The 27,031-nt window shown below is 47.7% G+C and overlaps 1 protein-coding gene across 14 annotated transcripts in view; it reads left to right on the top strand.

Moving 5' to 3' along the window:
- The window catches only part of LOC110527298 (arf-GAP with GTPase, ANK repeat and PH domain-containing protein 1), a 263,886-nt gene extending 240,143 nt beyond the window's left edge, over window positions 1-23,743 (top strand). For 13 of the 14 annotated variants that reach the window (XM_090239781.1, XM_090239785.1, XM_090239783.1 and 10 more), the window contains 2 exons: window positions 18,392-18,647; window positions 19,322-23,743. In XM_090239781.1, coding sequence (XP_090095907.1) covers window positions 18,392-18,647; window positions 19,322-19,531 — 466 coding nt within the window. In that variant the 3' untranslated portion in view covers window positions 19,532-23,743. The remainder of the gene's footprint in view (window positions 1-18,391; window positions 18,648-19,321) is intronic. The other variant, XM_090239786.1, reaches the window with a different exon arrangement.
- Window positions 23,744-27,031: the final 3,288 nt, after the last annotated feature.

Genomic DNA, 27,031 nt, shown 5'->3' with positions numbered 1-27,031 from the left:
ATGAAGTGACTGTTTCTGGGAGGGTGATGATATGTGATTTAAAACAGTTGAATCTGAGCCGTAATGAAGTGACTGTTTCTGGGAGGGTGATGATATGTGATTTAAAACAGTTGATTCTGAGCCGTAATGGTGGGACTGTGTCTGGGAGGGTGATGATATGTGATTTAAAAAAGTTGAATCTGAGCCGTAATGGTGGGACTGTGTCTGGGAGGGTGATGATATGTGATTTAAAACAGTTGAATCTGAGCCGTAATGGTGGGACTGTGTCTGGGAGGGTGATGATATGTGATTTAAAACAGTTGAATCTGAGCCGTAATGAAGTGACTGTTTCTGGGAGGGTGATGATATGTGATTTAAAACAGTTGAATCTGAGCCGTAATGAAGTGACTGTTTCTGGGAGGGTGATGATATGTGATTTAAAACAGTTGATTCTGAGCCGTAATGGTGGGACTGTGTCTGGGAGGGTGATGATATGTGATTTAAAAAAGTTGAATCTGAGCCGTAATGGTGGGACTGTGTCTGGGAGGGTGACGATATGTGATTTAAAACAGTTGAATCTGAGCCTTAATGGCGGGACTGTGTCTGGGAGGATGATGATATGTGATTTAAAACAGTTGAATCTGAGCCGTAATGGTGGGACTGTGTCTGGGAGGATGATGATATGTGATTTAAAACAGTTGAATCTGAGCCGTAATGGTGGGACTGTGTCTGGGAGGGGGATGATATGTGATTTAAAACAGTTGAATCTGAGCCGTAATGGCGGGACTGTGTCTGGGAGGGTGATGATATGTGATTTAAAACAGTTGAATCTGAGCCTTAATGGCGGGACTGTGTCTGGGAGGGTGATGATATGTGGTTTAAAACAGTTGAATCTGAGCCTTAATGGCGGGACTGTGTCTGGGAGGGTGATGATATGTGATTTAAAACAGTTGAATCTGAGCCGTAATGAAGTGACTGTTTCTGTGAGGGTGATGATATGTGATTTAAAACAGTTGAATCTGAGCCGTAATGAAGGGACTGTGTCTGGGAGGGTGATGATATGTGATTTAAAACAGTTGAATCTGAGCCGTAATGAAGGGACTGTGTCTGGGAGGGTGATGATATGTGATTTAAAACAGTTGAATCTGAGCCGTAATGGCGGGACTGTGTCTGGGAGGGGGATGATATGTGATTTAAAACAGTTGAATCTGAGCCGTAATGAAGGGACTGTGTCTGGGAGGGTGACGATATGTGATTTAAAACAGTTGAATCTGAGCCGTAATGAAGGGACTGTGTCTGGGAGGGTGATGATATGTGATTTAAAACAGTTGAATCTGAGCCGTAATGGCGGGACTGTGTCTGGGAGGGTGATGATATGTGATTTAAAACAGTTGAATCTGAGCCGTAATGGCGGGACTGTGTCTGGGAGGGTGACGATATGTGATTTAAAACAGTTGAATCTGAGCCGTAATGGCGGGACTGTTTCTGGGAGGGGGATGATATGTGATTTAAAACAGTTGAATCTGAGCCGTAATGAAGGGACTGTGTCTGGGAGGGTGATGATATGTGATTTAAAACAGTTGAATCTGAGCCGTAATGGCGGGACTGTGTCTGGGAGGGTGACGATATGTGATTTAAAACAGTTGAATCTGAGCCGTAATGGCGGGACTGTTTCTGGGAGGGTGATGATATGTGATTTAAAACAGTTGAATCTGAGCCGTAATGGCGGGACTGTGTCTGGGAGGGGGATGATATGTGATTTAAAACAGTTGAATCTGAGGCGTAATGAAGTGACTGTTTCTGGGAGGGTGATGATATGTGATTTAAAACAGTTGAATCTGAGCCGTAATGGCGGGACTGTGTCTGGGAGGGGGATGATATGTGATTTAAAACAGTTGAATCTGAGCCGTAATGGCGGGACTGTGTCTGGGAGGGGGATGATATGTGATTTAAAACAGTTGAATCTGAGCCGTAATGGCGGGACTGTGTCTGGGAGGGTGATGATATGTGATTTAAAACAGTTGAATCTGAGCCGTAATGGTGGGACTGTGTCTGGGAGGGTGACGATATGTGATTTAAAACAGTTGAATCTGAGCCGTAATGGTGGGACTGTGTCTGGGAGGGTGATGATATGTGATTTAAAACAGTTGAATCTGAGCCGTAATGGCGGGACTGTTTCTGGGAGGGTGACGATATGTGATTTAAAACAGTTGAATCTGAGCCGTAATGGCGGGACTGTGTCTGGGAGGGTGATGATATGTGATTTAAAACAGTTGAATCTGAGCCGTAATGGTGGGACTGTTTCTGGGAGGGTGACGATATGTGATTTAAAACAGTTGAATCTGAGCCGTAATGGTGGGACTGTGTCTGGGAGGGGGATGATATGTGATTTAAAACAGTTGAATCTGAGCCGTAATGGTGGGACTGTGTCTGGGAGGGTGATGATATGTGATTATTTAACAGTTGAATCTGAGCCGTAATGGTGGGACTGTTTCTGGGAGGGTGATGATATGTGATTATTTAAAAGTTGAATCTGAGCCGTAATGGTGGGACTGTGTCTGGGAGGGGGATGATATGTGATTTAAAACAGTTGAATCTGAGCCGTAATGGTGGGACTGTGTCTGGGAGGGTGATATGTGATTTAAAACAGTTGAATCTGAGCCGTAATGGTGGGACTGTGTCTGGGAGGGTGATGATATGTGATTTAAAACAGTTGAATCTGAGCCGTAATGGTGGGACTGTTTCTGGGAGGGTGATGATATGTGATTTAAAACAGTTGAATCTGAGCCGTAATGGTGGGACTGTTTCTGGGAGGGTGATGATATGTGATTTAAAACCGTTGAATCTGAGCCGTAATGGTGGGACTGTGTCTGGGAGGGTGATTATATGTGATTTAAAACAGTTGAATCTGAGCCGTAATGGTGGGACTGTTTCTGGGAGGGTGATGATATGTGATTATTTAACAGTTGAATCTGAGCCGTAATGGTGGGACTGTTTCTGGGAGGGTGATAATATGTGATTATTTAACAGTTGAATCTGAGCCGTAATGGTGGGACTGTGTCTGGGAGGGTGATGATATGTGATTTAAAACAGTTGAATCTGAGCCGTAATGGTGGGACTGTGTCTGGGAGGGGGATGATATGTGATTTAAAACAGTTGAATCTGAGCCGTAATGAAGTGACTGTTTCTGGGAGGGTGACGATATGTGATTTAAAACAGTTGAATCTGAGCCGTAATGGTGGGACTGTGTCTGGGAGGGGGATGATATGTGATTTAAAACAGTTGAATCTGAGCCGTAATGGTGGGACTGTGTCTGGGAGGGTGATGATATGTGATTTAAAACAGTTGAATCTGAGCCGTAATTGTGGGACTGTGTCTGGGAGGGTGACGATATGTGATTTAAAACAGTTGAATCTGAGCCTTAATGGCGGGACTGTGTCTGGGAGGGTGATATGTGATTTAAAACAGTTGAATCTGAGCCGTAATGGTGGGACTGTGTCTGGGAGGGTGATGATATGTGATTTAAAACAGTTGAATCTGAGCCGTAATGGTGGGACTGTGTCTGGGAGGGTGATGATATGTGATTTAAAACAGTTGAATCTGAGCCGTAATGGTGGGACTGTGTCTGGGAGGGTGATGATATGTGATTATTTAACAGTTGAATCTGAGCCGTAATGGTGGGACTGTGTCTGGGAGGGTAATATGTGATTTAAAACAGTTGAATCTGAGCCGTAATGGTGGGACTGTGTCTGGGAGGGGGATGATATGTGATTTAAAACAGTTGAATCTGAGCCGTAATGGTGGGACTGTGTCTGGGAGGGTGATGATATGTGATTTAAAACAGTTGAATCTGAGCCGTAATGGTGGGACTGTGTCTGGGAGGGTGATATGTGATTTAAAACAGTTGAATCTGAGCCGTAATGGCGGGACTGTGTCTGGGAGGGGGATTATATGTGATTTAAAACAGTTGAATCTGAGCCGTAATGAAGTGACTGTGTCTGGGAGGGTGATATGTGATTTAAAACAGTTGAATCTGAGCCGTAATGGTGGGACTGTGTCTGGGAGGGTGATGATATGTGATTTAAAACAGTTGAATCTGAGCCGTAATGGTGGGACTGTGTCTGGGAGGGGGATGATATGTGATTTAAAACAGTTGAATCTGAGCCGTAATGGCGGGACTGTGTCTGGGAGGGTGACGATATGTGATTTAAAACAGTTGAATCTGAGCCGTAATGGCGGGACTGTGTCTGGGAGGGGGATGATATGTGATTTAAAACAGTTGAATCTGAGCCGTAATGGCGGGACTGTGTCTGGGAGGGTGATGATATGTGATTTAAAACAGTTGAATCTGAGCCGTAATGGCGGGACTGTGTCTGGGAGGGGGATGATATGTGATTTAAAACAGTTGAATCTGAGCCGTAATGAAGTGACTGTGTCTGGGAGGGTGATGATATGTGATTTAAAACAGTTGAATCTGAGCCGTAATGGTGGGACTGTGTCTGGGAGGGGGATGATATGTGATTTAAAACAGTTGAATCTGAGCCGTAATGGTGGGACTGTATCTGGGAGGGTGACGATATGTGATTTAAAACAGTTGAATCTGAGCCGTAATGGTGGGACTGTGTCTGGGAGGGGGATGATATGTGATTTAAAACAGTTGAATCTGAGCCGTAATGGTGGGACTGTGTCTGGGAGGGTGATGATATGTGATTTAAAACAGTTGAATCTGAGCCGTAATGAAGTGACTGTTTCTGGGAGGGTGATGATATGTGATTTAAAACAGTTGAATCTGAGCCGTAATGGTGGGACTGTGTCTGGGAGGGTGATATGTGATTTAAAACAGTTGAATCTGAGCCGTAATGGTGGGACTGTGTCTGGGAGGGGGATGATATGTGATTTAAAACAGTTGAATCTGAGCCGTAATGGTGGGACTGTGTCTGGGAGGGTGATATGTGATTTAAAACAGTTGAATCTGAGCCGTAATGGTGGGACTGTGTCTGGGAGGGGGATGATATGTGATTTAAAACAGTTGAATCTGAGCCGTAATGGTGGGACTGTGTCTGGGAGGGTGATATGTGATTTAAAACAGTTGAATCTGAGCCGTAATGGTGGGACTGTGTCTGGGAGGGTGATATGTGATTTAAAACAGTTGAATCTGAGCCGTAATGGTGGGACTGTGTCTGGGAGGGTGATGATATGTGATTTAAAACAGTTGAATCTGAGCCGTAATGGTGGGACTGTGTCTGGGAGGGTGATATGTGATTTAAAACATTTGAATCTGAGTCGTAATGGTGGGACTGTGTCTGGGAGGGGGATGATATGCACCATTGGAGCTGTGGAACTGTTCTGTTTCAGCCAGGTCCCCTGTGAGAAGCTTCAGAAAAGGGGTACAAATGTCTGTTAAAACACCTTCTAATCCCACTCATCTGCATCGGGGCTAATATGAACAGAAATGTCAATGGGTCTGGACTCTCTCAGGACTTCCTGGTCGGGTCACAAGGTAGGTAGGCAGCCAGGTTTGTGCTCAGCCAGACACTGTCCCTCTCCCCCTACACACTCTCCCCTTTCCATTACCTCTCTCTCCTTGCCCCCTACCTCTCTCTCTATCCCTTCTCTCCCTCTTGACCTTTCCCCTCTTATCTGCTCTTCATGCCACTACTGGAGCGTGCTCTTTCTCCCTCTACCTCTCTCTCTCCTCCTCCCTCCCTCCTTTCCTCTCTCTCTGCTCTTCATGCTACTACTGGAGCGTGCTCTGTCTCCCTCTACCTCTCTCTCTCCTCCTCCCTCCCTCCTTTCCTCTCTCTCTGCTCTTCATGCTACTACTGGAGCGTGCTCTGTCTCCCTCTACCTCTCTTCTTCCCTCTCTCTCTCCTCCTCCCTCCCTCCTTTCCTCTCTCTCTGCTCTTCATGCCACTACTGGAGCGTGCTCTTTCTCCCTCTACCTCTCTCTCTCCTCCTCCCTCCCTCCTTTCCTCTCTCTCTGCTCTTCATGCTACTACTGGAGCGTGCTCTGTCTCCCTCTACCTCTCTCTCTCCTCCTCCCTCCCTCCTTTCCTCTCTCTCTGCTCTTCATGCTACTACTGGAGCGTGCTCTGTCTCCCTCTACCTCTCTCTCTCCTCCTCCCTCCCTCCTTTCCTCTCTCTCTGCTCTTCATGCTACTACTGGAGCGTGCTCTGTCTCCCTCTACCTCTCTCCTTCCCTCTCTCTCTCCTCCTCCCTCCCTCCTTTCCTCTCTCTCTGCTCTTCATGCCACTACTGGAGCGTGCTCTGTCTCCCTCTACCTCTCTCTCCTTCCCTCCCTCTACCTCTCTCTCCTCCCTCTCTCTCCTTCCCCTCCCTCTCCTCCTCCCTCTCTCTCTCCTCCTCCCTCTCTCTCTCCTCCTCCCTCCCTCCTTTCCTCTCTCTCCTCCTCCCTCCCTCCTTTCCTCTCTCTCTGCTCTTCATGCCACTACTGGAGCATTGTGATTCAGCTGAGGGCACTTCCCATCAGCTTTGCCCATTTTCCCCCAGCCAGCCAATCAGGGAGCAGTATCAAGCCAGGCAAAGGCTCAGTAACAGAGACACTAATCTGTTCATCATAAGAAAGAGCTGGGCTTAATTATCTGTGACTATCCAAGGGCAGCTAACGACCAAAGTGTAATTGATTTCAGACCCCTTGTTTTTTGGGGGGGGGTCTAGGGTATTTTTACCTTGTAAGACAATAGTATCTATCTGCTCTCTATTTTACAGCTATTCTGCTGTCTGTCTGCCTCTTCTTTCTGTGGTACCATGTGTACCTTGTTCCCTCTTCCCTCTCTGTATGTGTTGTTCCCTCTCTCCTCTCTGTATGTGTTGTTCCCTCTAGTGACTACCTCTCTGTATGTGTTGTTCCCTCTAGTGACTACCTCTCTGTATGTGTTGTTCCCTCTAGTGGCTACCTCTCTGTATGTGTTGTTCCCTCTAGTGACTACCTCTCTCCTCTCTGTTTGTGTTGTTCCCTCTAGTGACTACCTCTCTCCTCTCTGTTTGTGTTGTTCCCTCTAGTGGCTACCTCTCTGTATGTGTTGTTCCCTCTAGTGACTACCTCTCTGTATGTGTTGTTCCCTCTAGTGACTACCTCTCTGTATGTGTTGTTCCCTCTAGTGACTACCTCTCTGTATGTGTTGTTCCCTCTAGTGGCTACCTCTCTGTATGTGTTGTTCCCTCTAGTGGCTACCTCTCTGTATGTGTTGTTCCCTCTCTCCTCTCTGTATGTGTTGTTCCCTCTCTCCTCTCTGTATGTGTTGTTCCCTCTAGTGACTACCTCTCTGTATGTGTTGTTCCCTCTAGTGACTACCTCTCTGTATGTGTTGTTCCCTCTAGTGACTACCTCTCTGTATGTGTTGTTCCCTCTAGTGACTACCTCTCTGTATGTGTTGTTCCCTCTAGTGACTATCTCTCTGTATGTGTTGTTCCCTCTAGTGACTACCTCTCTGTATGTGTTGTTCCCTCTAGTGACTACCTCTCTGTATGTGTTGTTCCCTCTAGTGACTACCTCTCTGTATGTGTTGTTCCCTCTAGTGACTACCTCTCTGTATGTGTTGTTCCCTCTAGTGACTACCTCTCTCCTCTCTGTATGTGTTGTTCCCTCTAGTGACTACCTCTCTGTATGTGTTGTTCCCTCTAGTGACTACCTCTTCCCTCTCTGTATGTGTTGTTCCCTCTAGTGACTACCTCTCTGTATGTGTTGTTCCCTCTAGTGACTACCTCTCTGTATGTGTTGTTCCCTCTAGTGACTACCTCTCTGTATGTGTTGTTCCCTCTAGTGACTACCTCTCTGTATGTGTTGTTCCCTCTAGTGACTACCTCTCTGTATGTGTTGTTCCCTCTAGTGGCTACCTCTCTGTATGTGTTGTTCCCTCTAGTGACTACCTCTCTGTATGTGTTGTTCCCTCTAGTGACTACCTCTCTGTATGTGTTGTTCCCTCTAGTGACTACCTCTCTTCTCTCTGTATGTGAGCCTGTGTGTATGGTCTGGGCATCTCACCCTGGTCTTAGTCTCCTCAGGTTTACTGGGGGAGCTGTCCAGGTGACAGATTCCTCCTGTCAGACCTCATTACCTGGGAGTCAGTGGAACCCTAACGAGTTGTAACGAGTCCTAACGAGCTGAATTAGAGAGGGCTAATTAGGGCAAAGGAGAAGGCCACTCTGCTCACTCACTGACTGACGACGCTGTGTGTGTGTGTGTGTGACTGACTGACTGACGACGCTGTGTGTGTCACTGACTGACGACGCTGTGTGGTCTTCTTGTGTGTCACTGACTGACTGACTGAAGGACGACGTGGTGTGTGTGTGTGTCACTGACTGACTGACAACGCTGTGTGGTGTGTGTGTCACTGACTGACTGACGACGCTGTGTGGTGTGTTTGTCACTGACTGACTGACAACGCTGTGTGGTGTGTGTGTGTGTGTGTCACTGACTGAGGACTTCAGTCCAACCTGGTTCCTCTCACTGCTCTGCCACAGTTCCATTCTGTAATGAATGGTGGTGGTATTCCTGAGGTCCGTGCGTCTCACAGTGCAGATCAGACCCAGCAACACACTGTTAGAATGGGAATGTGATATGGATGTTATTATGTATGTTAACAAGGATGTCTTCTCTCTTTGTTAAGAGATAAAGATGATCATGTTGAGGAATGTCTCATGATGATGTGTTGTTGTTGGAGGGCATCGAATAACAGCCCTTTACGGTAATAATGCTGGAAATGATCATGATGCTGGTGATGACAGTTATGATAATGCTGGTAATTTTGGACATGGGTAATAAGGTCAACTCCATTTTAGGTGGAAAACAACGACACATTATTTAGTCACTTAATGAATCACTGCGTGTCACATAAATGTCATCACTTTAATAGGCAACATTAGCCATCAACTGTAAATGATCATTTGATAACACCATAATGCTAGATAATGACTATTGTTCTGATTTATTAGGATGTGGGACTCTGCTGTGAGTCTTGTATCCAGGGTCTATGTTGGGGTCGTAGACCCCCTCCCTCCCCGTGGTCGTAGACCCCCTCCCCCCCCTGGTCGTAGACCCCCTCCCTCCCCTGGTCGTAGACCCACTCCCTCCCCTGGTCGTAGACCCCCTCCCTCCCTGTGGTCGTAGACCCCCTCCCTCCCTCCCCCTGGTCGTAGACCCGCTCCCTCCCCCTGGTCGTAGACCCCCTCCCTCCCCGTGGTCGTAGACCCCCTCCCTCCCCGTGGTCGTAGACCCCCTCCCTTCCCCTGGTCGTAGACCCCCTCCCTCCCTCCCCCTGGTCGTAGACCCCCTTCCTCCCCGTGGTCGTAGTGGCAGTGGAGAGCAGCTGGTTGACCAGTCACGGTCGGACGGCCCAGTGGAGTGGACGGCTGTCAGAGTTGACCAATCAGACGGGGCTCTGCCTGGGGGTCTGGGGGAGACAGGAAACTACTGGGCCTGTGTGTAAACACACTGCAACAAAGAGACTGGCCAGGGAGAACCAACACACACAGAAATAATACAAACACAGACTCATGCACCTAAAAGAGGCAGGAAATGACACGTATCTATTCTTCAGCTCCTGTCTCCAGTTGGCTCCAGATGAGAGTCAGAGACTGACACCAGCCCCCCTGTTTATCCCCGGGTAACCCCAAACAAGCACATTCCTCACCCCACGGTTTCCAACGGCGACAGAACCCCACTGTCGCTCCTCTCCTGCTCTGCGGCGGCGGAAGTCAACAGTCCCGCTAACAACCTCCTAACACAGGCTAATGAAGCTGTCAGTCAAACCAGCCCGCTGTTCTATTCACCAAGGGGTTGGTCATGGCTTTAACTGACGCTTGTAACACACACCTACACACACCCCTACACACACCTACACACACCTACACACACACCTACACACACCTACACACACACCTACACACACCTACACACACCCCCATGTATTTACCTCTCACCACTGTTTCTCAACCTACAGTACAGAGAGAACAGACAGGGTTGTACATACATGGGGTTCCTCTCTCTCAGGGTGGAATAGATTTACCTAAGTCATTATCATGATAATAATGTGTTGCTGTCATCTCACATGAACGCACTAATGGGAAACGTTGAAGTGTGTGTGTGTTGTGGTCGGGGGGCATTTCTTGTGAAAGGCTCATTGCGTTCGGACATGTTGGAGCCCTCGCTGGCATGACCTGTAGTGTTTAATTAGACTGGCTAGGAAATCTGCCTCCTGTGATTATTATTCACACACACACACACACACACTCCCCCCTTCGTGTTCCCTTTTTAAGCATTTGCTGTAGGTGGTGAGAGAGAATAGGGGTTGTGGGGAGTGTGTGTGTGGTTGCATCCTGTGTGAGAGTGTGTCCCTGTCAGTCTGTCTGAGCAGGACCTGTGGTTAATTATCTTCACAGTGCTCCGTGGTGCTGCAGCCTGTCCTCTAATCCAATGTGATAAGTGAGACAAACATGGTGGAACAGTGAGCTGCAGTCAGACAGGTACCTCTCTTAGACACACGGAGGGGGGGGGGGGGGCCTCAGGCACACACACCACCCTCCCCAGCTTTTGTCAGAGAGCCTTTCTGAGTAGCTAATTAGTCCAATTAGCCTTTCTAGTTTCCAAACTGCTCTCAATACTCTAACCAGAGGATAATGGTAGCATGCTACCCCTTAATGCCTTTCAAGATGAACACCAAATGTCAGTTGGAAAATCACTTAGTAATGGATTCATTCTTACTAGTGTATTTTCTCATTCAGGGGGGATAATGTCGCTGTGTGCTTGTCAGTAGGGTATATTAGCAGTGTTGGAAACAACAGTTTAGTGTTTCATTATCTAAGTCAGGGGGGGGGGGGGGGGGGGTGTTTGTCACGTGTTGTGGAGGCCATTGTAGGGGACATCCATCCTGTCATGTGATCGTGTGTGAATGTGGACACTTCATCTTCTCCCTTACAATGCTGTGCTGTCACCACCCTGAGTTTGTCCGTTCCCATTGTGTACAACATGGCGCGCGCACGCGTTTGTGTGTGTCTGGGCCCTTGTCTCTGCCTGACCCAGGATCCAGCCCATAACAACTCTGTCCTGGAGAAGACCCAGGATCCAGCCCATAACAACTCCGTCCTGGAGAAGACCCAGACTCCAGCCCATAACAACTCTGTCCTGGAGAAGACCCAGACTCCAGCCCATAACAACTTTGTCCTGGAGAAGACCCAGACTCCAGCCCATAACAACTCTGTCCTGGAGAAGACCCAGACTCCAGCCTATAACAACTCTGTCCTGGAGAAGACCCAGACTCCAGCCTATAACAACTCTGTCCTTCAGAAGACCCAGACTCCAGCCTATAACAACTCTGTCCTGGAGAAGACCTAGGATCCAGCCCATAACAACTCTGTCCTGGGGAAGACCCAGACTCCAGCCCATAACAACTCTGTCCTGGGGAAGACCCAGGATCCAGCCCATAGAAACTCTGTCCTCTGGGGAAGACCCAGACTCCAGCCCATAGCAACTCTGTCCTCTGGGGAAGGCCCAGACTCCAGCCCATAACAACCCTGTCCTCTGGGGAAGGCCCAGACTCCAGCCATAGCAACTCTGTCCTCTGGGGAAGGCCCAGACTCCAGCCATAGAAACTCTGTCCTCTGGGGAAGGCCCAGACTCCAGCCCATAGCAACTCTGTCCTCTGGGGAAGGCCCAGACTCCAGCCATAGCAAATATGTCCTCTGGGGAAGACCCAGACTCCAGCCCATAACAACTCTGTCCTCTGGGGAAGACCCAGACTCCAGCCATAGCAACTCTGTCCTCTGGGGAAGACCCAGACTCCAGCCCATAACAACTCTGTCCTCTGGGGAAGGCCCAGACTCCAGCCATAGCAAATCTGTCCTCTGGGGAAGACCCAGACTCCAGCCATAGCAACTCTGTCCTCTGGGGAAGGCCCAGACTCCAGCCCATAACAACTCTGTCCTCTGGGGAAGGCCCAGACTCCAGCCATAGCAACTCTGTCCTCTGGGGAAGACCCAGACTCCAGCCCATAACAACTCTGTCCTCTGGGGAAGGCCCAGACTCCAGCCATAGCAAATCTGTCCTCTGGGGAAGACCCAGACTCCAGCCATAGCAACTCTGTCCTCTGGGGAAGGCCCAGACTCCAGCCATAGCAAATCTGTCCTCTGGGGAAGACCCAGACTCCAGCCCATAACAACTCTGTCCTCTGGGGAAGGCCCAGACTCCAGCCATAGCAAATCTGTCCTCTGGGGAAGGCCCAGACTCCAGCCCATAACAACTCTGTCAATTGGGGAAGGCCCAGACTCCAGCCATAGCAACTCTGTCCTCTGGGGAAGGCCCAGACTCCAGCCATAGCAACTCTGTCCTCTGGGGAAGGCCCAGACTCCAGCCATAGCAACGCTGTCCTCTGGGGAAGACCCAGACTCCAGCCCATAACAACTCTGTCCTCTGGGGAAGACCCAGACTCCAGCCATAGCAACTCTGTCCTCTGGGGAAGGCCCAGACTCCAGCCATAGCAACTCTGTCCTCTGGGGAAGGCCCAGACTCAAGCCATAGCAACTCTGTCCTCTGGGGAAGGCATGCGTGCCAGGAAGCAGTGAAGTGCTGCCTCCGCATTTCCTCCACACACACCCAGAGAGACGAGGGCCCAGGCCCCTGCCGAGACCCTCCCTGCCCACCCCTCCCTGGGGCTTTGTCCCGGGGCTCTGGCCCGTGTACCTCCGCCCAGCCTCCTCACTCTCTCCCCGGGACAGGCAGGAAGACCAGGGACATTCCGTCCTGCTAGGCTAGCCCCCGACCAGAGAGGGTAATGTGGCAGGCAGGCCCCCATACCTAGGTTACACCCCCTCAAACACACACACACAACCAAACGCAACACACTGTCTATTCTCTGGGGAGAGAGTTAATGAGATTCTACTGGGTTCCCACACCTCTAAAACTCTCCATCTAGTTGTATTTGTCTGTCTCTCTCTCCTCCCACCATCCTTTCTGTATAACCACAGAAGTTAGTGAATGAATATCCTCCTTCCTGGCCTATAGCTACTTTGAGACAAGTTTAGCCAGAAACCAATTTCTAACGTTTTGATATTAGCTAGGTGTGTGTGTGTGTGTGTGTGTGTGTGTGTGTGTGTGTGTGTGTGTGTGTGTTGAGTAAGGGCACTCGGTGTGTGTGTGGATGTGTGTGTGTGTGTGTGTGTGTGTTGAGTAAGGGCACTCGGTGTGTGTGTGTGTGTGTGTGTTGAGTAAGGGCACTCGGTGTGGATGTGTGTGTGTGTGTGTGTGTGTGTGTTGAGTAAGGGCACTCGGTGTGGATGTGTGTGTGTGTGTGTGTGTGGATGCTCAGCCACGGTTGCAGTGGTTTGAAGGAAAAAGGAAATCGTTACCGGGGGTTGGGCCCAGTCATCCCGTTGCCGAGGCTTTGATTAAGAAGGATGTCGCAGGGCATCGATCCCCAGGGCTATAGATTGACTATTTTTATCATCTGTCCGTCTGCCCCCCTCGCGCTCTGATAAAACGCTTTCTCCTGCAGAGAGAGAGAGACCCTCCACACGCGGCTAATTTGTAATTACTTCCGTCAATGGGTCTGTTTGAGGTTAACCCTCTGAGACACCCTAAGGTCTCATCACTCATCTTCTGTTATGGCTGACGAGGCGACTTCGTTATCCCCTACACCTCAGACCTGTCAACATATAGGCAGTCCATAGACAGCCCTGTTGCCTTGAGAAGCCAGCATTTCATGACCAGTCCTTAGTGGTTCCCAGACAGTGGGTCAGAAACCTCTGGTGGGTGACTAGGTTGCTGTCATTGGCTTTGTTGAATTTGAGGGTCTCAAGAAAATTCCAAATCTTTGGCAGTGTTTAAAAGATCTTGAAAAGCAGTGCACTAACAGTAGGAGAGGATATGGAAAGGTTTGATTCACACTCTACATACAGTACCAGTCAAAAGTTTGGACACACCTACTCATTCAAGGGTTTTTCTTTATTTGTACTATTTTCTACATTGTAGAATAATAGTGAAGACATTAAAACTATGAAATAACACATATGGAATCATGTAGTAACCAAAATATATTTTATATTTGAGATTCTTCTTTGTTGCCTTGATAACAGCTTTGCACACTCTTGGCATTCTCTCAACCAGCTTCATGAGGTAGTCACCTGGAATGCATTTCAATTATCAGGTATGCCTTGTTAATTTGTGTAATTTCTTTCCTCAGTGCCTTTGAGCCAATCAGTTGTGTTGTGACAAAGTAGAGGTGGTATACAGAAGATAGCCCTATTTGGTAAAAGACCAAGTCCATATTATGGCAAGAACAGCTCAAATAAGCAAAGAGAAATGACAGTCCATCATTACCTTAAGACATGAAGGTCAGTCAATCTGGGCCTTCAAGAACTTTGTGCAGTCGCTTAAACCAAGCGCTATGATGAAACTGGCTCTCATGAGGACCGCCACAGGAAAGGAAGACCCAGAGTTACCTCTGCTGCAGAGGGTAAGTTCATCAGAGTTATCAGCCTCAGAAATTGCAGCCCAAACAAATGCTTCAGAGTTCAAGTAACAGACACATCTCAACATCAACTGTTCAGAGGAAACTGCGTGAATCAGGCCTTTGTGGTCAAACTGCTGCAAAGAAACCACTACTAAAGACACCAATAAGAAGATTCTTTCTTGGGCCAAAAAACACAAGCAATGGATATTAGACCGGTGGAAATCTGTCCTTTGGTCTGATGAGTCCAGAGTCCATTTAAGTTTTTTCGTTCCAACCGCCTTGTCTTTGTGAGATGCAGAGTAGGTGAATGGATGATCTCTGTATGTGTGGTTCCCACCGTGAAGCATGGAGGAGGTGGTGTGGGGGTGCTTTGCTGGTGACACTGTCTGTGATTTATTTAGAATTCAAGGCACACTTAACCAGCATTCAGCATTCTGCAGTGATACGCCAACCCATCTGGTTTGCGCTTAGTGGGACTATAATTTGTTTTTCAACAGGACATTGACCAAACACACCTCCAGGCTGTGTAAGGGCTATTTTACCAAGAAGGAGAGTGATGGAGTGCTGCATCAGATGACCTGGCCTCCACAATCACCCGACCTCAACCCAATTGAGATGGTTTGGGATGAGTTGGACCACATAGTGAAGGAAAAGCAGCCAACAAATGCACAGCATATGTGGGAACTCCTTCAAGCATTCCAGGTGAAGCTGATTGAGAGAATACCAAGAGTCTACAAAGTCATCAAGGCAAAGGGTGGCCATGTTGAAGAATCTGAAATATAAAATATATTTTTATTTTGTTTAACACTTTTTTGTTTCCATAGTTTTGATGTCTTGACTATTATTCTACAATGTAGAAAATAGTAAAAACAAAGAAAAATCCTTGAAACAGTAGATGTCTAAATGTTTGACTTTTACTGTATATCCTGTCTTTCTCTCTCCTGGTGTGTGTATGTAATGCTCTCTCTCAGGCCTAACCCTCCACCCAGGGTAGGTCATTACAGAGGAAGTGAGCCAGCAGTGAGGTTCCACTATACTGTGTTCTCCATATCCTGGATAGTGGGGGACCCAGGACCCCCTGAGGGGGACTGTTGTTTCTAGGGATACAGGACAGCTCTATATCCTCACTCCTGTCCCTCCCCTATCCTCTCCCCAGGCCACTGTGGTTCCTCTCCTTTCTAACAGGAGGATTGATGCATGGATAATCCCAATTGGGCTGAAAGGCTGTGTTTACATGGCGGGGATTAGGGAGAGATTAGCGCTATCACATCACAGGATTAGATTGAGTGGCTGGAAACTGTTACCACTCTGTACTCACACTGCCCCGCTTCCCCTCTCTCTCTCTCTCTCTCTCTCTCTCTCCTGGTCTCTCTCTCTCTCTCCTGGTCTCTCTCTCTCTCCTGGTCTCTCTCTCTCTCCTGGTCTCTCTCTCTCTCTCCTGGTCTCTCTCTCTCTCTCTCCTGGTCTCTCTCTCTCTCCTGGTCTCTCTCTCTCCTGGTCTCTCTCTCTCTCCTGGTCTCTCTCTCTCTCCTGGTCTCTCTCTCTCTCTCTCCTGGTCTCTCTCTCTCCTGGTCTCTCTCTCTCTCTCCTGGTCTCTCTCTCTCTCCTGGTCTCTCTCTCTCTCATGGTCTCTCTCTCATGGTCTCTCTCTCTCTCTCTCTCATGGTCTCTCTCTCTCTCATGGTCTCTCTCTCTCTCTCCTGGTCTCTCTCTCTCTCTCTCCTGGTCTCTCTCTCTCCTGGTCTCTCTCTCTCTCCTGGTCTCTCTCCTGGTCTCTCTCTCTCTCTCCTGGTCTCTCTCTCTCTCTCCTGGTCTCTCTCTTTCCTGGTCTCTCTCAGCGCTATGGGGTTTGCATGGTGTCTTTCTCCTTCACAGACTAGGCTAGTTAACATACTCCTAGTTAACCCAGTCCTAGTTAACCCAGTCCTAGTTAACCCACTCTTCCATTCACTTTTTTACCATCTGAACTCATTCTTGCTAAGAATGGTCCTGTGCTTCCCAAAGAGACCCAGTAGATATCCCTGTAACAGTCAGCAGATATCCCTGTAACAGTCAGCCGATATCATCCCTGCAACAGTCAGCCGATATCATCCCTGCAACAGTCAGCCGATATCATCCCTGCAACAGTCAGCCGATATCATCCCTGTAACAGTCAGCCGATATCATCCCTGCAACAGTCAGCCGATATCATCCCTGCAACAGTCAGCCGATATCATCCCTGCAACAGTCAGCAGATATCATCCCTGTAACAGTCAGCCGATATCATCCCTGTAACAGTCAGCCGATATCATCCCTGTAACAGTCAGCCGATATCATCCCTGCAACAGTCAGCCGATATCATCCCTGCAACAGTCAGCCGATATCATCCCTGCAACAGTCAGCCGATATCATCCCTGCAACAGTCAGCCGATATCATCCCTGCAACAGTCAGCCGATATCATCCCTGTAACAGTCAGCCGATATCATCCCTGTAACAGTCAGCCGATATCATCCCTGTAACAGTCAGCCGATATCATCCCTGCAACAGTCAGCCGATATCATCCCTGCAACAGTCAACAGATATCATCCCTGTAACAGTCAGCAGATATCATCCCTGTAACAGTCAGCAGATATCATCCCTGTAACAGTCAGCAGATATCATCCCTGTAACAGTCAGCAGATATCATCCCTGTAACCGTCAGCAGATATCCCTGTAACAGATATCATCCCTGTAACAGTCAGCAGATATCATCCCTGTAACAGTCAACAGATATCCCTGTAACAGTCAGCAGATATCCCTGCAACAGTCAGCCGATATCATCCCTGCAACAGTCAGCCGATATCATCCCTGCAACAGTCAGCCGATATCATCCCTGCAACAGTCAGCCGATATCATCCCTGTAACAGTCAGCAGATATCATCCCTGCAACAGTCAGCAGATATCATCCCTGTAACAGTCAGCAGATATCATCCCTGTAACAGTCAGCAGATATCATCCCTGTAACAGTCAACAGATATCATCCCTGTAACAGTCAGCAGATATCATCCCTGTAACAGTCAACATATATCATCCCTGTAACAGTCAACAGATATCATCCCTGTAACAGTCAACAGATATCATCCCTGTAACAGTCAACAGATATCATCCCTGTAACAGTCAACAGATATCATCCCTGTAACAGTCAGCAGATATCATCCCTGTAACAGTCAGCAGATATCCCTGTAACAGATATCATCCCTGTAACAGTCAGCAGATATCATCCCTGTAACAGTCAACAGATATCCCTGTAACAGTCAGCAGATATCCCTGTAACAGTCAGCAGATATCCCTGTAACAGTCAGCAGATATCCCTGTAACAGTCAGCAGATATCCCTGTAACAGTCAGCAGATATCCCTGTAACAGTCAGCAGATATCCCTGTAACAGTCAGCCGATATCATCCCTGTAACAGTCAGCCGATATCCCTGTAACAGTCAGCAGATATCCCTGTAACAGTCAGCAGATATCCCTGTAACAGTCAACAGATATCCCTGTAACAGTCAACAGATATCCCTGTAACAGTCAACAGATATCCCTGTAACAGTCAGCCGATATCATCCCTGTAACAGTCAGCAGATATCCCTGTAACAGTCAGCAGATATCCACACTGCTAGGTGAACTAGAACAATGGTGAACATCCCCCTTCTGTCCTATGTGTTTCTTCTCCAGGGAGGAGTGTGACTAGATGAACAGGTGGAGAAGATGATGTTAAGATCGTTCCTCTTAACCAGTAGTCTGTGTATTTCTCTCTCTCAGGGAGGAGCGTGACTAGATGAACAGGTGGAGAAGATGATGTTAAGATCGTTCCTCTTAACCAGTAGTCTGTGTATTTCTCTCTCTCAGGGAGGAGCGTGACTAGATGAACAGGTGGAGAAGATGATGTTAAGATCGTTCCTCTTAACCAGTAGTCTGTGTATTTATCTCTCAGGGAGGAGCGTGAGCGTTGGATCCGGGCTAAGTACGAGCAGCGGTTGTTCCTGGCGTCGCTCTCGGGGGTGGACCTATCCCTGGGCCAGCAGCTGCTGAGGGCCACGGCCGAGGAGGACCTGCGCTGCGTCATCCTGCTTCTGGCTCACGGCTCCCGGGAGCAAGTCAACGAGACGTGTGGAGAGGGAGACGGACGCACCGCCCTTCACCTGGCGTGCCGCAAGGGCAACGTGGTCATCACACAGCTCCTCATCTGGGTGAGAGAGAGGACAATACCAACAGGATCTGTCCATGGTTCCTCACCCTGAATGTTGTCTGTAGACCAAGATGTTGCCATGTCAAATAACTTACTCTATCTTTCCCTCTCTCCTCTCTCCCCCATCCCCCTCTCTCCTCTATCCCCCTCTCCTATCTCCCCTAACCCCTCTCTCCCCTAACCCCTCTCTCCCCTAACCCCTCTCTCCCCTATCCCTTTCTCCCCTATCCCTTTCTCCCCTATCCCTTTCTCCCCTATCCCTTTCTCCCCTATCCCTCTCTCCCCTATCCCTCTCTCCTCTCTCCCCCATCCCCCTCTCTCCCCTATCCCCCTCTCCTCTCTCCCCCATCCCTCTCTCTCCTCTCCCCCATCCCTCTCTCCTCTCTCCCCCATCCCCCTCTCTCCTCTATCCCCCATCCCCCTCTCTCCTCTATCCCCCTCTCCTCTCTCCCCCATCCCCCTCTCTCCCCCATCCCTCTCTCTCCTCTCCCCCATCCCTCTCTCCTCTCTCCCCCATCCCTCTCTCTCTTCTCCCCCATCCCCCTCTCCCCATCCCTCTCCTCTCCCCCATCCCTCTCTCTCCTCTCCCCCATCCCTCTCTCTCCTCTCCCCCATCCCTCTCTCCCTCATCCCCCTCACTCCTCTGTGCTCTCTCGCCATCCCTCTCTCCTCCAGTACGGGGTGGATCTGATGGCGAGGGACGCCCACGGTAACAGCGCGCTGGCTTACGCACGGCAGGCCAGCAGCCAGGAGTGTGTTGACACGCTGCTGCAGTACGGCTGTCCCGATGAACGCTACCCACTTATGGCCACGCCCAACCTGTCCCGACGCAACACCAACCGCAACAACAGCTGCAGCAGCACGGGCAGCACCGCACTCATATAAACACTACTGCCCCCTTCAGGAGGCCTCTGGGTACTGCAGCTCGCAGGATATTAACAGGCTAAACACACATTGTGACATTATATGCATATTACACACTCAAAATCCTGACTGAAAAAAAACTGTGACATTTTTGGAAGTGAGGGGCTTGGAGAGAGTCTGAATTGGGAGAAAATGACTGAACTCTTTTGGGAACCACTACTTCTGCACTCCTTGTCTTAGAGCCCTCGTTGACCTCTTACCCTCTCCACTCTGACACTAATCTCACACAGAAGACACTAGCACTCCTGTTGCCGTTGATGAAGCCCTCTGTCCTTTTGGCTCTCTGCCCCACATCATGATGACCCCCTCCCCCGCGTGCTTCGGTCCAATTATCAATTTCCTCACAAGGCCCTCCCCTGTAAAAGCATGGGGGCAGGAGGTGGCTTGGCATTACTTCCGGGTGGAGTCAGGTCACCAGCTTCCCCCACTGCTATCTACCTGGCTGCATGTGGCCCTAAGCATGATGGGACATGGGGAGGAGGTGGCCAAAATCACGTGAAAAGCAGCGACTCCCCCTTCTCATATACCCTCTATTGACTCCCCCTTCTCATATACCCTCTATTGACTCCGATCTGCAATCTGCTCCCAGCTTCAACCCAGGCCACACACACACTATATCACTACTATGTCACTGCTTTCTCAGCTGTACAGAAACAGAGGCCTGCGGGTTTGGAAAGACGTTGGATGTTTGAAGAAGGCCTCTGTAGCATGTTGTGGAAGGGGGGGTTGCTTTTCACTTAAGTTATGGGAGCTCTACCTTATAACATGAGAACTACAAAGAACTACAAAGAACACTGATCAACTGAACAGAACTCCTCTTCTACTCTGGTTCTTCTTTAGTTCTCCACATAATCAGTGTTTCCCCTCTCTTCTCTACAGTAAATTATGTGATCTCTTTCTCCTGTGGATGTTTATTTTTTATTTTTTAATGTGGAACAAAAATATCTTCTTGTATAAACAGTTTAAGAAAGTGAGAGAAGAAAATCCTAAATATCGGATATTCCTTGGAAGTAAAACAGAAAGTGTGATAGCATGACAGACACTTTCTCTTTTCAATTAAAAAAAAGGTTGTTCATCCCGTCCACATTGTGTTTATCTCGTTGTGAATTACTGGACCAATGAATCAGTTCTGCAGAGAAGTGAGTTTGTCATTTCTATTAGAAGCCACTTGCTAGGTGTAAAAAGCGTGTATGTATTTCCAGGCTCAGGGACCAGAGACGGTCAATTCTATGTGATCTTGAAACCCCCACAATTCCACTCGCCTCAACAACAGTCTTAGATTTACATTTCATCCGTTCAGAGGAACAGTCCACCTCCAGAATGTACAGGAAGCATCGTGATGCTCAGCATCAGACCATCAGCCTTCTTCAGGATCATCATACGGTTGGTCCACCACACAGAGACCAGGGGAAAGTGTTTTCTGTTTAGTGTTTTATCCTTCTGCATTTTATTCTGCCTTTTCTTTACTTTATCAGGTCCTCATATACACTGTATCTGCTGTTTCAGCTGGAAACGCATCGTGATAATGTCTTGTTGCATAGGGACCGGCAGAGGATGGGAGGAAATGGATAGGCAGGACTCTGTCATGTTCCTGTTGATTACTTAGGTGTGGTGCAGGTATCAGTTGTCAGGTCCATACTCCCGTTCACTAACACTGATCTACAACTGATCCAGGAACAGCATCCACGGTGTAAATGTAGCACTATTTATACTAGATGGGCTCATCAGTGTTCAATCTATTTCATTTAATCTAAGAAGACGTTTGTCTGACAGTTCGATCCATGATGGGCTGTCAGCTTTTGTAGAATATCTACGATCTGATGGATACTGTTTCTTCATAGAATTAGACTGTTCTGATTCGGAGAAGAGTTCCTAATTTGTGCCCCCTCTGAGTTTTCCCCTTGTCAAGTTGACTGACATCATATATGACGTCATAGGTCAGGATAGACTCTGGGCCGCCTCCCATCAGGTCTTCTGAGGTACTCGGCATGCGTTTCCTCCATCCTCTCTCTGTCATTGGATAGCCATGTCTGTTGCTCCCCAACCAATCATACAGTCTCTGCCTCTAGAATCTCTTCGTCTGCGTCCTGAATGGCACCCCATTCCCTTGAACAGTGCACTACTTTTGACCCGCGCCCATAGGATTCTGGTTAAAAGAAGTTCACTATGTAGGGAATAGGCAGCTATTTGGGATGCATCCTTTCTGCTCAGTGACTCGATAGGAAGGGCTTCTCTGCGTCTGGAATCCTACTGTGTGTAAATAATATTTTACTTCTCTCTCTTCCTCTATCGCTTTTCTTTCTCTCTTTTTGAAAAGCTCTTTTGGTGGTGATGTCATGATGTATCTGAAGGAAGTAGGAAGTTCTTTACTCTGAGAGCGTCGTGTTCTCTCTGCGGTTTGAGTGGAGGTTTGCCGATGCCCATGTGGTGTTTTTATTGGGAGAAATAAGCCAGTGATGGGTTGACTGAACGTTGCTGGAATGTTTAACATCAGGGGCTTTCCTTTCCTCCTGTCCCTCTTCGTGTTGCCAACGTCTCTGCTCTGCACACGTCCCTCTGCCTTTGCCTGTTCTTAAACCTTACTGTGTGTGTCCTCGTGTGTGATATGAGTCTTTCTCCCCCCAAACCATTCCTAAGCGTCAAATGCTCCCGTATTTATGATTGCTTTTGCCCTTGATGTTACCTCGTGTGTGTGTGTGTGTGTGTGTGTGTGTATATATAAACGGCTAATATAAGTAGTGACTCCTGCCTCACCTGTACAGGTATTAAAGCAATATGGAGGACAGGTATAGATGTCCATGCTAACGTGTGTTAGGTGTTTCTGTTTAACACACACCTTGCAATACCTGCGTATGCTGTAGACAAGCCCATACATCACACACACGCTTCTCTGCGTCCGATAGAAATGTGAAAAGAGCTAAACATGTTGAGTGTGATTAACATGAGAAGTGCTGAGGCATCAGGCTTTGTCCACAGGCAGCCACGAACACTAAAGTACACCTGACCAAACCTTTATTGAACATTATTGAACCTTATTGTTGCAGTAGCAGAAATAGCAGCGTTAAACCTCTCCCTCATCACTAGAGGGATTTCTCCAACTTAATAACACTTGTGAGGTTTTGACTGAGGAGGAGACCAAGTCGTTTTATTTCTGACAAAACGATGCACTACGTATCCAGTTTGATGCTCTCGTCAGCCCTCTCCTCTCAAAGTCTTTCCTGTAGAACACTTTTGCATGGATGGATGTTTGTGTAGATCCCTGGTCTCTTCCCTCATATTGTCTGCTGGCCTGAAACTGTTCCTATCTCATCCACTGGCTCTCACACTAGTGGGAGATATGAAGAGGTTAGACATCGTATTGGACACAATCCTCATTGGTGGTCAAGCTGCTCTCCCTTCCCCCTCTGAAGTAGCCAGTGGAAGTCATTATTAGCCAATAGTGTGAGCTGTCCTCCCTTATAGTTGGGTTCAGGAAGCATCAAAAAGCTAGCCTGGAATCCAGAAGATTGGTTTCAATGGTGAAACGGAGCATATCAGTTTGGTTTCCAGGCTGTCTAGAATCTCCTCTTTAGACGTGAGACGTTGAGACATGTATCAGTGTCCCTGCCAGGGAGAAGAGCACTATGGGGGACACACTCACCATGTCAATCAGTCTGGTGTTACTTACGTACCATTAAACCAGCCACAGCTCTCCCTTCTATACATGCCAGTCGACACATCAGCACAGCGTTCACCACATGTACATAGATGTAATCAACAAACCGTAATAAACAAACTATGGTCATTTGTTTTTGTTTATTTGGTTCCCGTGTGTATTTGGTGACCTCTTTGTCGTTGCTCATTCATCCTGTATGTAGCTACACAACCCAACCCGAGACGACTGCCAGTCAAATTATTTAATAGGGTTCTAATGCGATCTAGATATGGAAGAAGACCCCTCTCCTCCTAACTGCTTGGGTTTGGTTCAGTTATCAGTCTAGTCCATCCACCTCTATTGTGACCTATCAGCATCAAGCAGCGTTATTATTCCAATTGTCATTGATCTCCTAATTATTATTGTTATTATTATTGTTCTATTGAGTTTGTGTCATCTGTACAGTACTGTGTTGATACCTAATACAGACATCTACTGTAATGTGTCTCTTTTCAATAAAGACAAAATATGCTTCTTAATATAACTGTTAATGTCTGTTAAATCAGAACATGGATAACGGGTGGGAACTGGGAAGATGGATATGTTAGGCTGGGCCTGGAATTAAGCTGTGTGTGTGCATGCTTGTGTGTGTGTCTGCGTGGGTGCTAGTGTACTTCTGGGCTGTCTGCATGTTCCAATATGCTTAGGTGTCTATGCGTGCACTAGTGTGTGTGTGTGTCTATGCGTGCACTAGTGTGTGTGTGTGTGTGTCTATGCGTGCACTAGTGTGTGTGTGTCTATGCGTGCACTAGTGTGTGTGTGTCTATGCGTGCACTAGTGTGTGTGTGTCTATGCGTGCACTAGTGTGTGTGTGTCTATGCGTGCACTAGTGTGTGTGTGTGTCTATGCGTGCACTAGTGTGTATGTGTCTATGCGTGCACTAGTGTGTGTGGTGCAGATGAAGGCGTTAGACCAAGGTCCTATATGTCCTGTCTGTAATGGGATAATACCCCTTTAATCCTCTCCAGCCCTCTGGGATTCAGGAAGAGGACCAAGGGGAGCACAAAGCAGCCAAGAAGGGGGAGACGGACAGGGGTCTGCCCTCACAAAGCACCAGGCACAGGGGAGGTGGGGGGAGACGGACAGGGGTCTGCCCTCACAAAGCACCAGGCACAGGGGAGGACAATGGGACCGTGGCAGGCCACGACAGCAGATGTAATTAAAGAGATTAGACGGGGAAGTGAGGAAAAGAGCAGCCAGGGGAGGGAGGGGGGGGGGGGGGGGGGCAGAGAGGAAGGGTAGGGAGGGGGGGGGGGCAGAGAGGAAGGGTAGGGAGGGGAGGGAGGGGGGGCAGAGTGGTTACTCTGTAAACAGTAATGCTGTGGGGAACAGAGAGGAAGGGGAGGGAGGGGGGCAGAGTGGTTACTCTGTAAACAGTAATGCTGTGGGGAACAGAGAGGAAGGGGAGGGAGGGGGGCAGAGTGGTTACTCTGTAAACAGTAATGCTGTGGGGAACAGAGAGGAAGGGGAGGGAGGGGGGCAGAGTGGTTACTCTGTAAACAGTAATGCTGTGGGGAACAGAGAGGAAGGGGAGGGAGGGGGGGCAGAGTGGTTACTCTGTAAACAGTAATGTTGTGGGGGGCAGAGAGGAAGGGGAGGGTGGGGGGGCAGAGTGGTTACTCTGTAAACAGTAATGTTGTGGGGGGGCAGAGTGGTTACTCTGTAAACAGTAATGTTGTGGGGGGCAGAGAGGAAGGGGAGGGTGGGGGGGCAGAGTGGTTACTCTGTAAACAGTAATGTTGTGGGGAACAGAGAGGAAGGGGAGGGAGGGGGGGCAGAGTGGTTACTCTGTAAACAGTAATGTTGTGGGGGGCAGAGAGGAAGGGGAGGGTGGGGGGGCAGAGTGGTTACTCTGTAAACAGTAATGTTGTGGGGGGCAGAGAGGAAGGGGAGGGTGGGGGGGCAGAGTGGTTACTCTGTAAACAGTAATGTTGTGGGGGGCAGAGAGGAAGGGGAGGGTGGGGGGGCAGAGTGGTTACTCTGTAAACAGTAATGTTGTGGGGGGGCAGAGTGGTTACTCTGTAAACAGTAATGTTGTGGGGGACAGAGTGGTTACTCTGTAAACAGTAACGTTGTGTGGGACAGAGAATGTGTGCATATACATAATGACATTTGTAATGTCTTTATTCTTTTGGAACTTGTTTACTGAACTAATGTTTACTGAACTTTTATTGTTTATTTAACTTTTGTTTATCTACTCCACTTGCTTTGGCAATGTTAACACATGTTTCCCATACCTTTAAAGCACTTGCATTGAATTGAGAGAGGAGGGAGGAAAGAGATGGGGGGTAGAGTGGTTTCTCAGTAAAAGGTAATGCTGTGGGGGAGAGATGGGGGGGCTTTCCAGATGACTGGGGTTCTATTGGATATCATCAGTTTCCTCATATTTAAATACTTTCAAATGCCCATTTAGCAGTTTACTAAGTAAAGGCTCAGAAAGTACATTTCAAAGGGCAAGTCAATGTAAAGCGCTTGCATTCGGTCCCAATCCAGGCATTGTGTTGTTGGGAATCAGTATGAACTCAGTGTTTATTGTTATGGCCTCAACGAGAGGATAGACACACACACCGTGCACCAGATGAGTCGGACGGTGTCGTAGAGCAGAGGACTGGGTAGCACAGACCGCTCTGCTCCGAGAGACACAACTATTAGGAATGCAAGGGGAGTGGCCGAATGAGGCGTGAACAGTAGCTAGGTGCCGTGATGGTGTGAGCCTGATGCAGCGCGATCCAGAGGACAGATAGCTACAGGGGACCTGGCCAAGGAAACCTTCCAGCAGACTGACCAGTAGCTAGGTATCTGACTGTGTCCCTGTTTGGTTATGACATTTGTCTCCATGGTGAACCATACCGACAGGGCATACTATGGATATAGAGACCGTATAAATGACTAATGCTTTACTCTGGGTTAAGGTTGTCAGTTTCTTCAATAAACTTATCAATTCATGAATTCAATTTAAATATAATTCAGGAAATGCGCAATGAATAAAAAATATATTTTTCAATTATTGTGGAATTGCAATTAATCTGCTGGATAGACTGAATTTGTTTTGGAATTGTCTCAACCCCAATTCAATCTGAAATGATGTTCAATAAATATATTTTCATCCTCAACACACAATTTCCATAGATATCTAACACTGAAAATAATTAAGAAATAAATCAATTAAAATAATTACTTGAAAACGACGTAGCCTATACACATGTATTTTTCTCGGTGAAATGGAAATGATCGAATATTATTTTCCCAATAGTTACTTTCATGGTATTTTTTGCTAAAAGTGGTGGACAAATTAGGACAATATAATAATTATATGTCATGCCTGAACCTGAAATAACCAACTTAATGTAAAATGCTGAATCTACAAAGCTATTTTCATTTGCATGTGAAATGACTTCAGTGTGGATTAAATCTTCCCGCAAAACGTAGTTTTAGTGTTTTAATGAAGTCCCTCTTCTGAAGGAACACGTTCTCCAAGCAAATAGTTGATTATTTCTCAATAATAACAATAATAAACTATTATGCAGTAAAAAAACATGTTTTTAATTTAGATACAAATTAGATGATCACTCTAAAGATTCCTGTGGAATGTTAAAGTTGTATAAAAAAAGATTTAGGAACACGTTCAGAAATGTGGACGTGAATGATGTGTTTTCTGACTCTTGCAAATTAAGAATTTAAGTTATTCTGAACATTTACTATATAATGGATTTGATTGAGATGGTAACAATTTATAGAAGAAAATGTATTTGTCCTTAGCAAAGTCA

Source organism: Oncorhynchus mykiss, chromosome 7, assembly GCF_057628025.1.
Source record: "Oncorhynchus mykiss isolate SJ-2025 chromosome 7, ASM5762802v1, whole genome shotgun sequence".
In the NCBI taxonomy this organism is placed as follows: Eukaryota; Metazoa; Chordata; class Actinopteri; order Salmoniformes; family Salmonidae; genus Oncorhynchus; species Oncorhynchus mykiss.
Note: the sequence above shows the minus strand (reverse complement) of the source record. Positions and strands in the feature narration are given on the sequence as shown.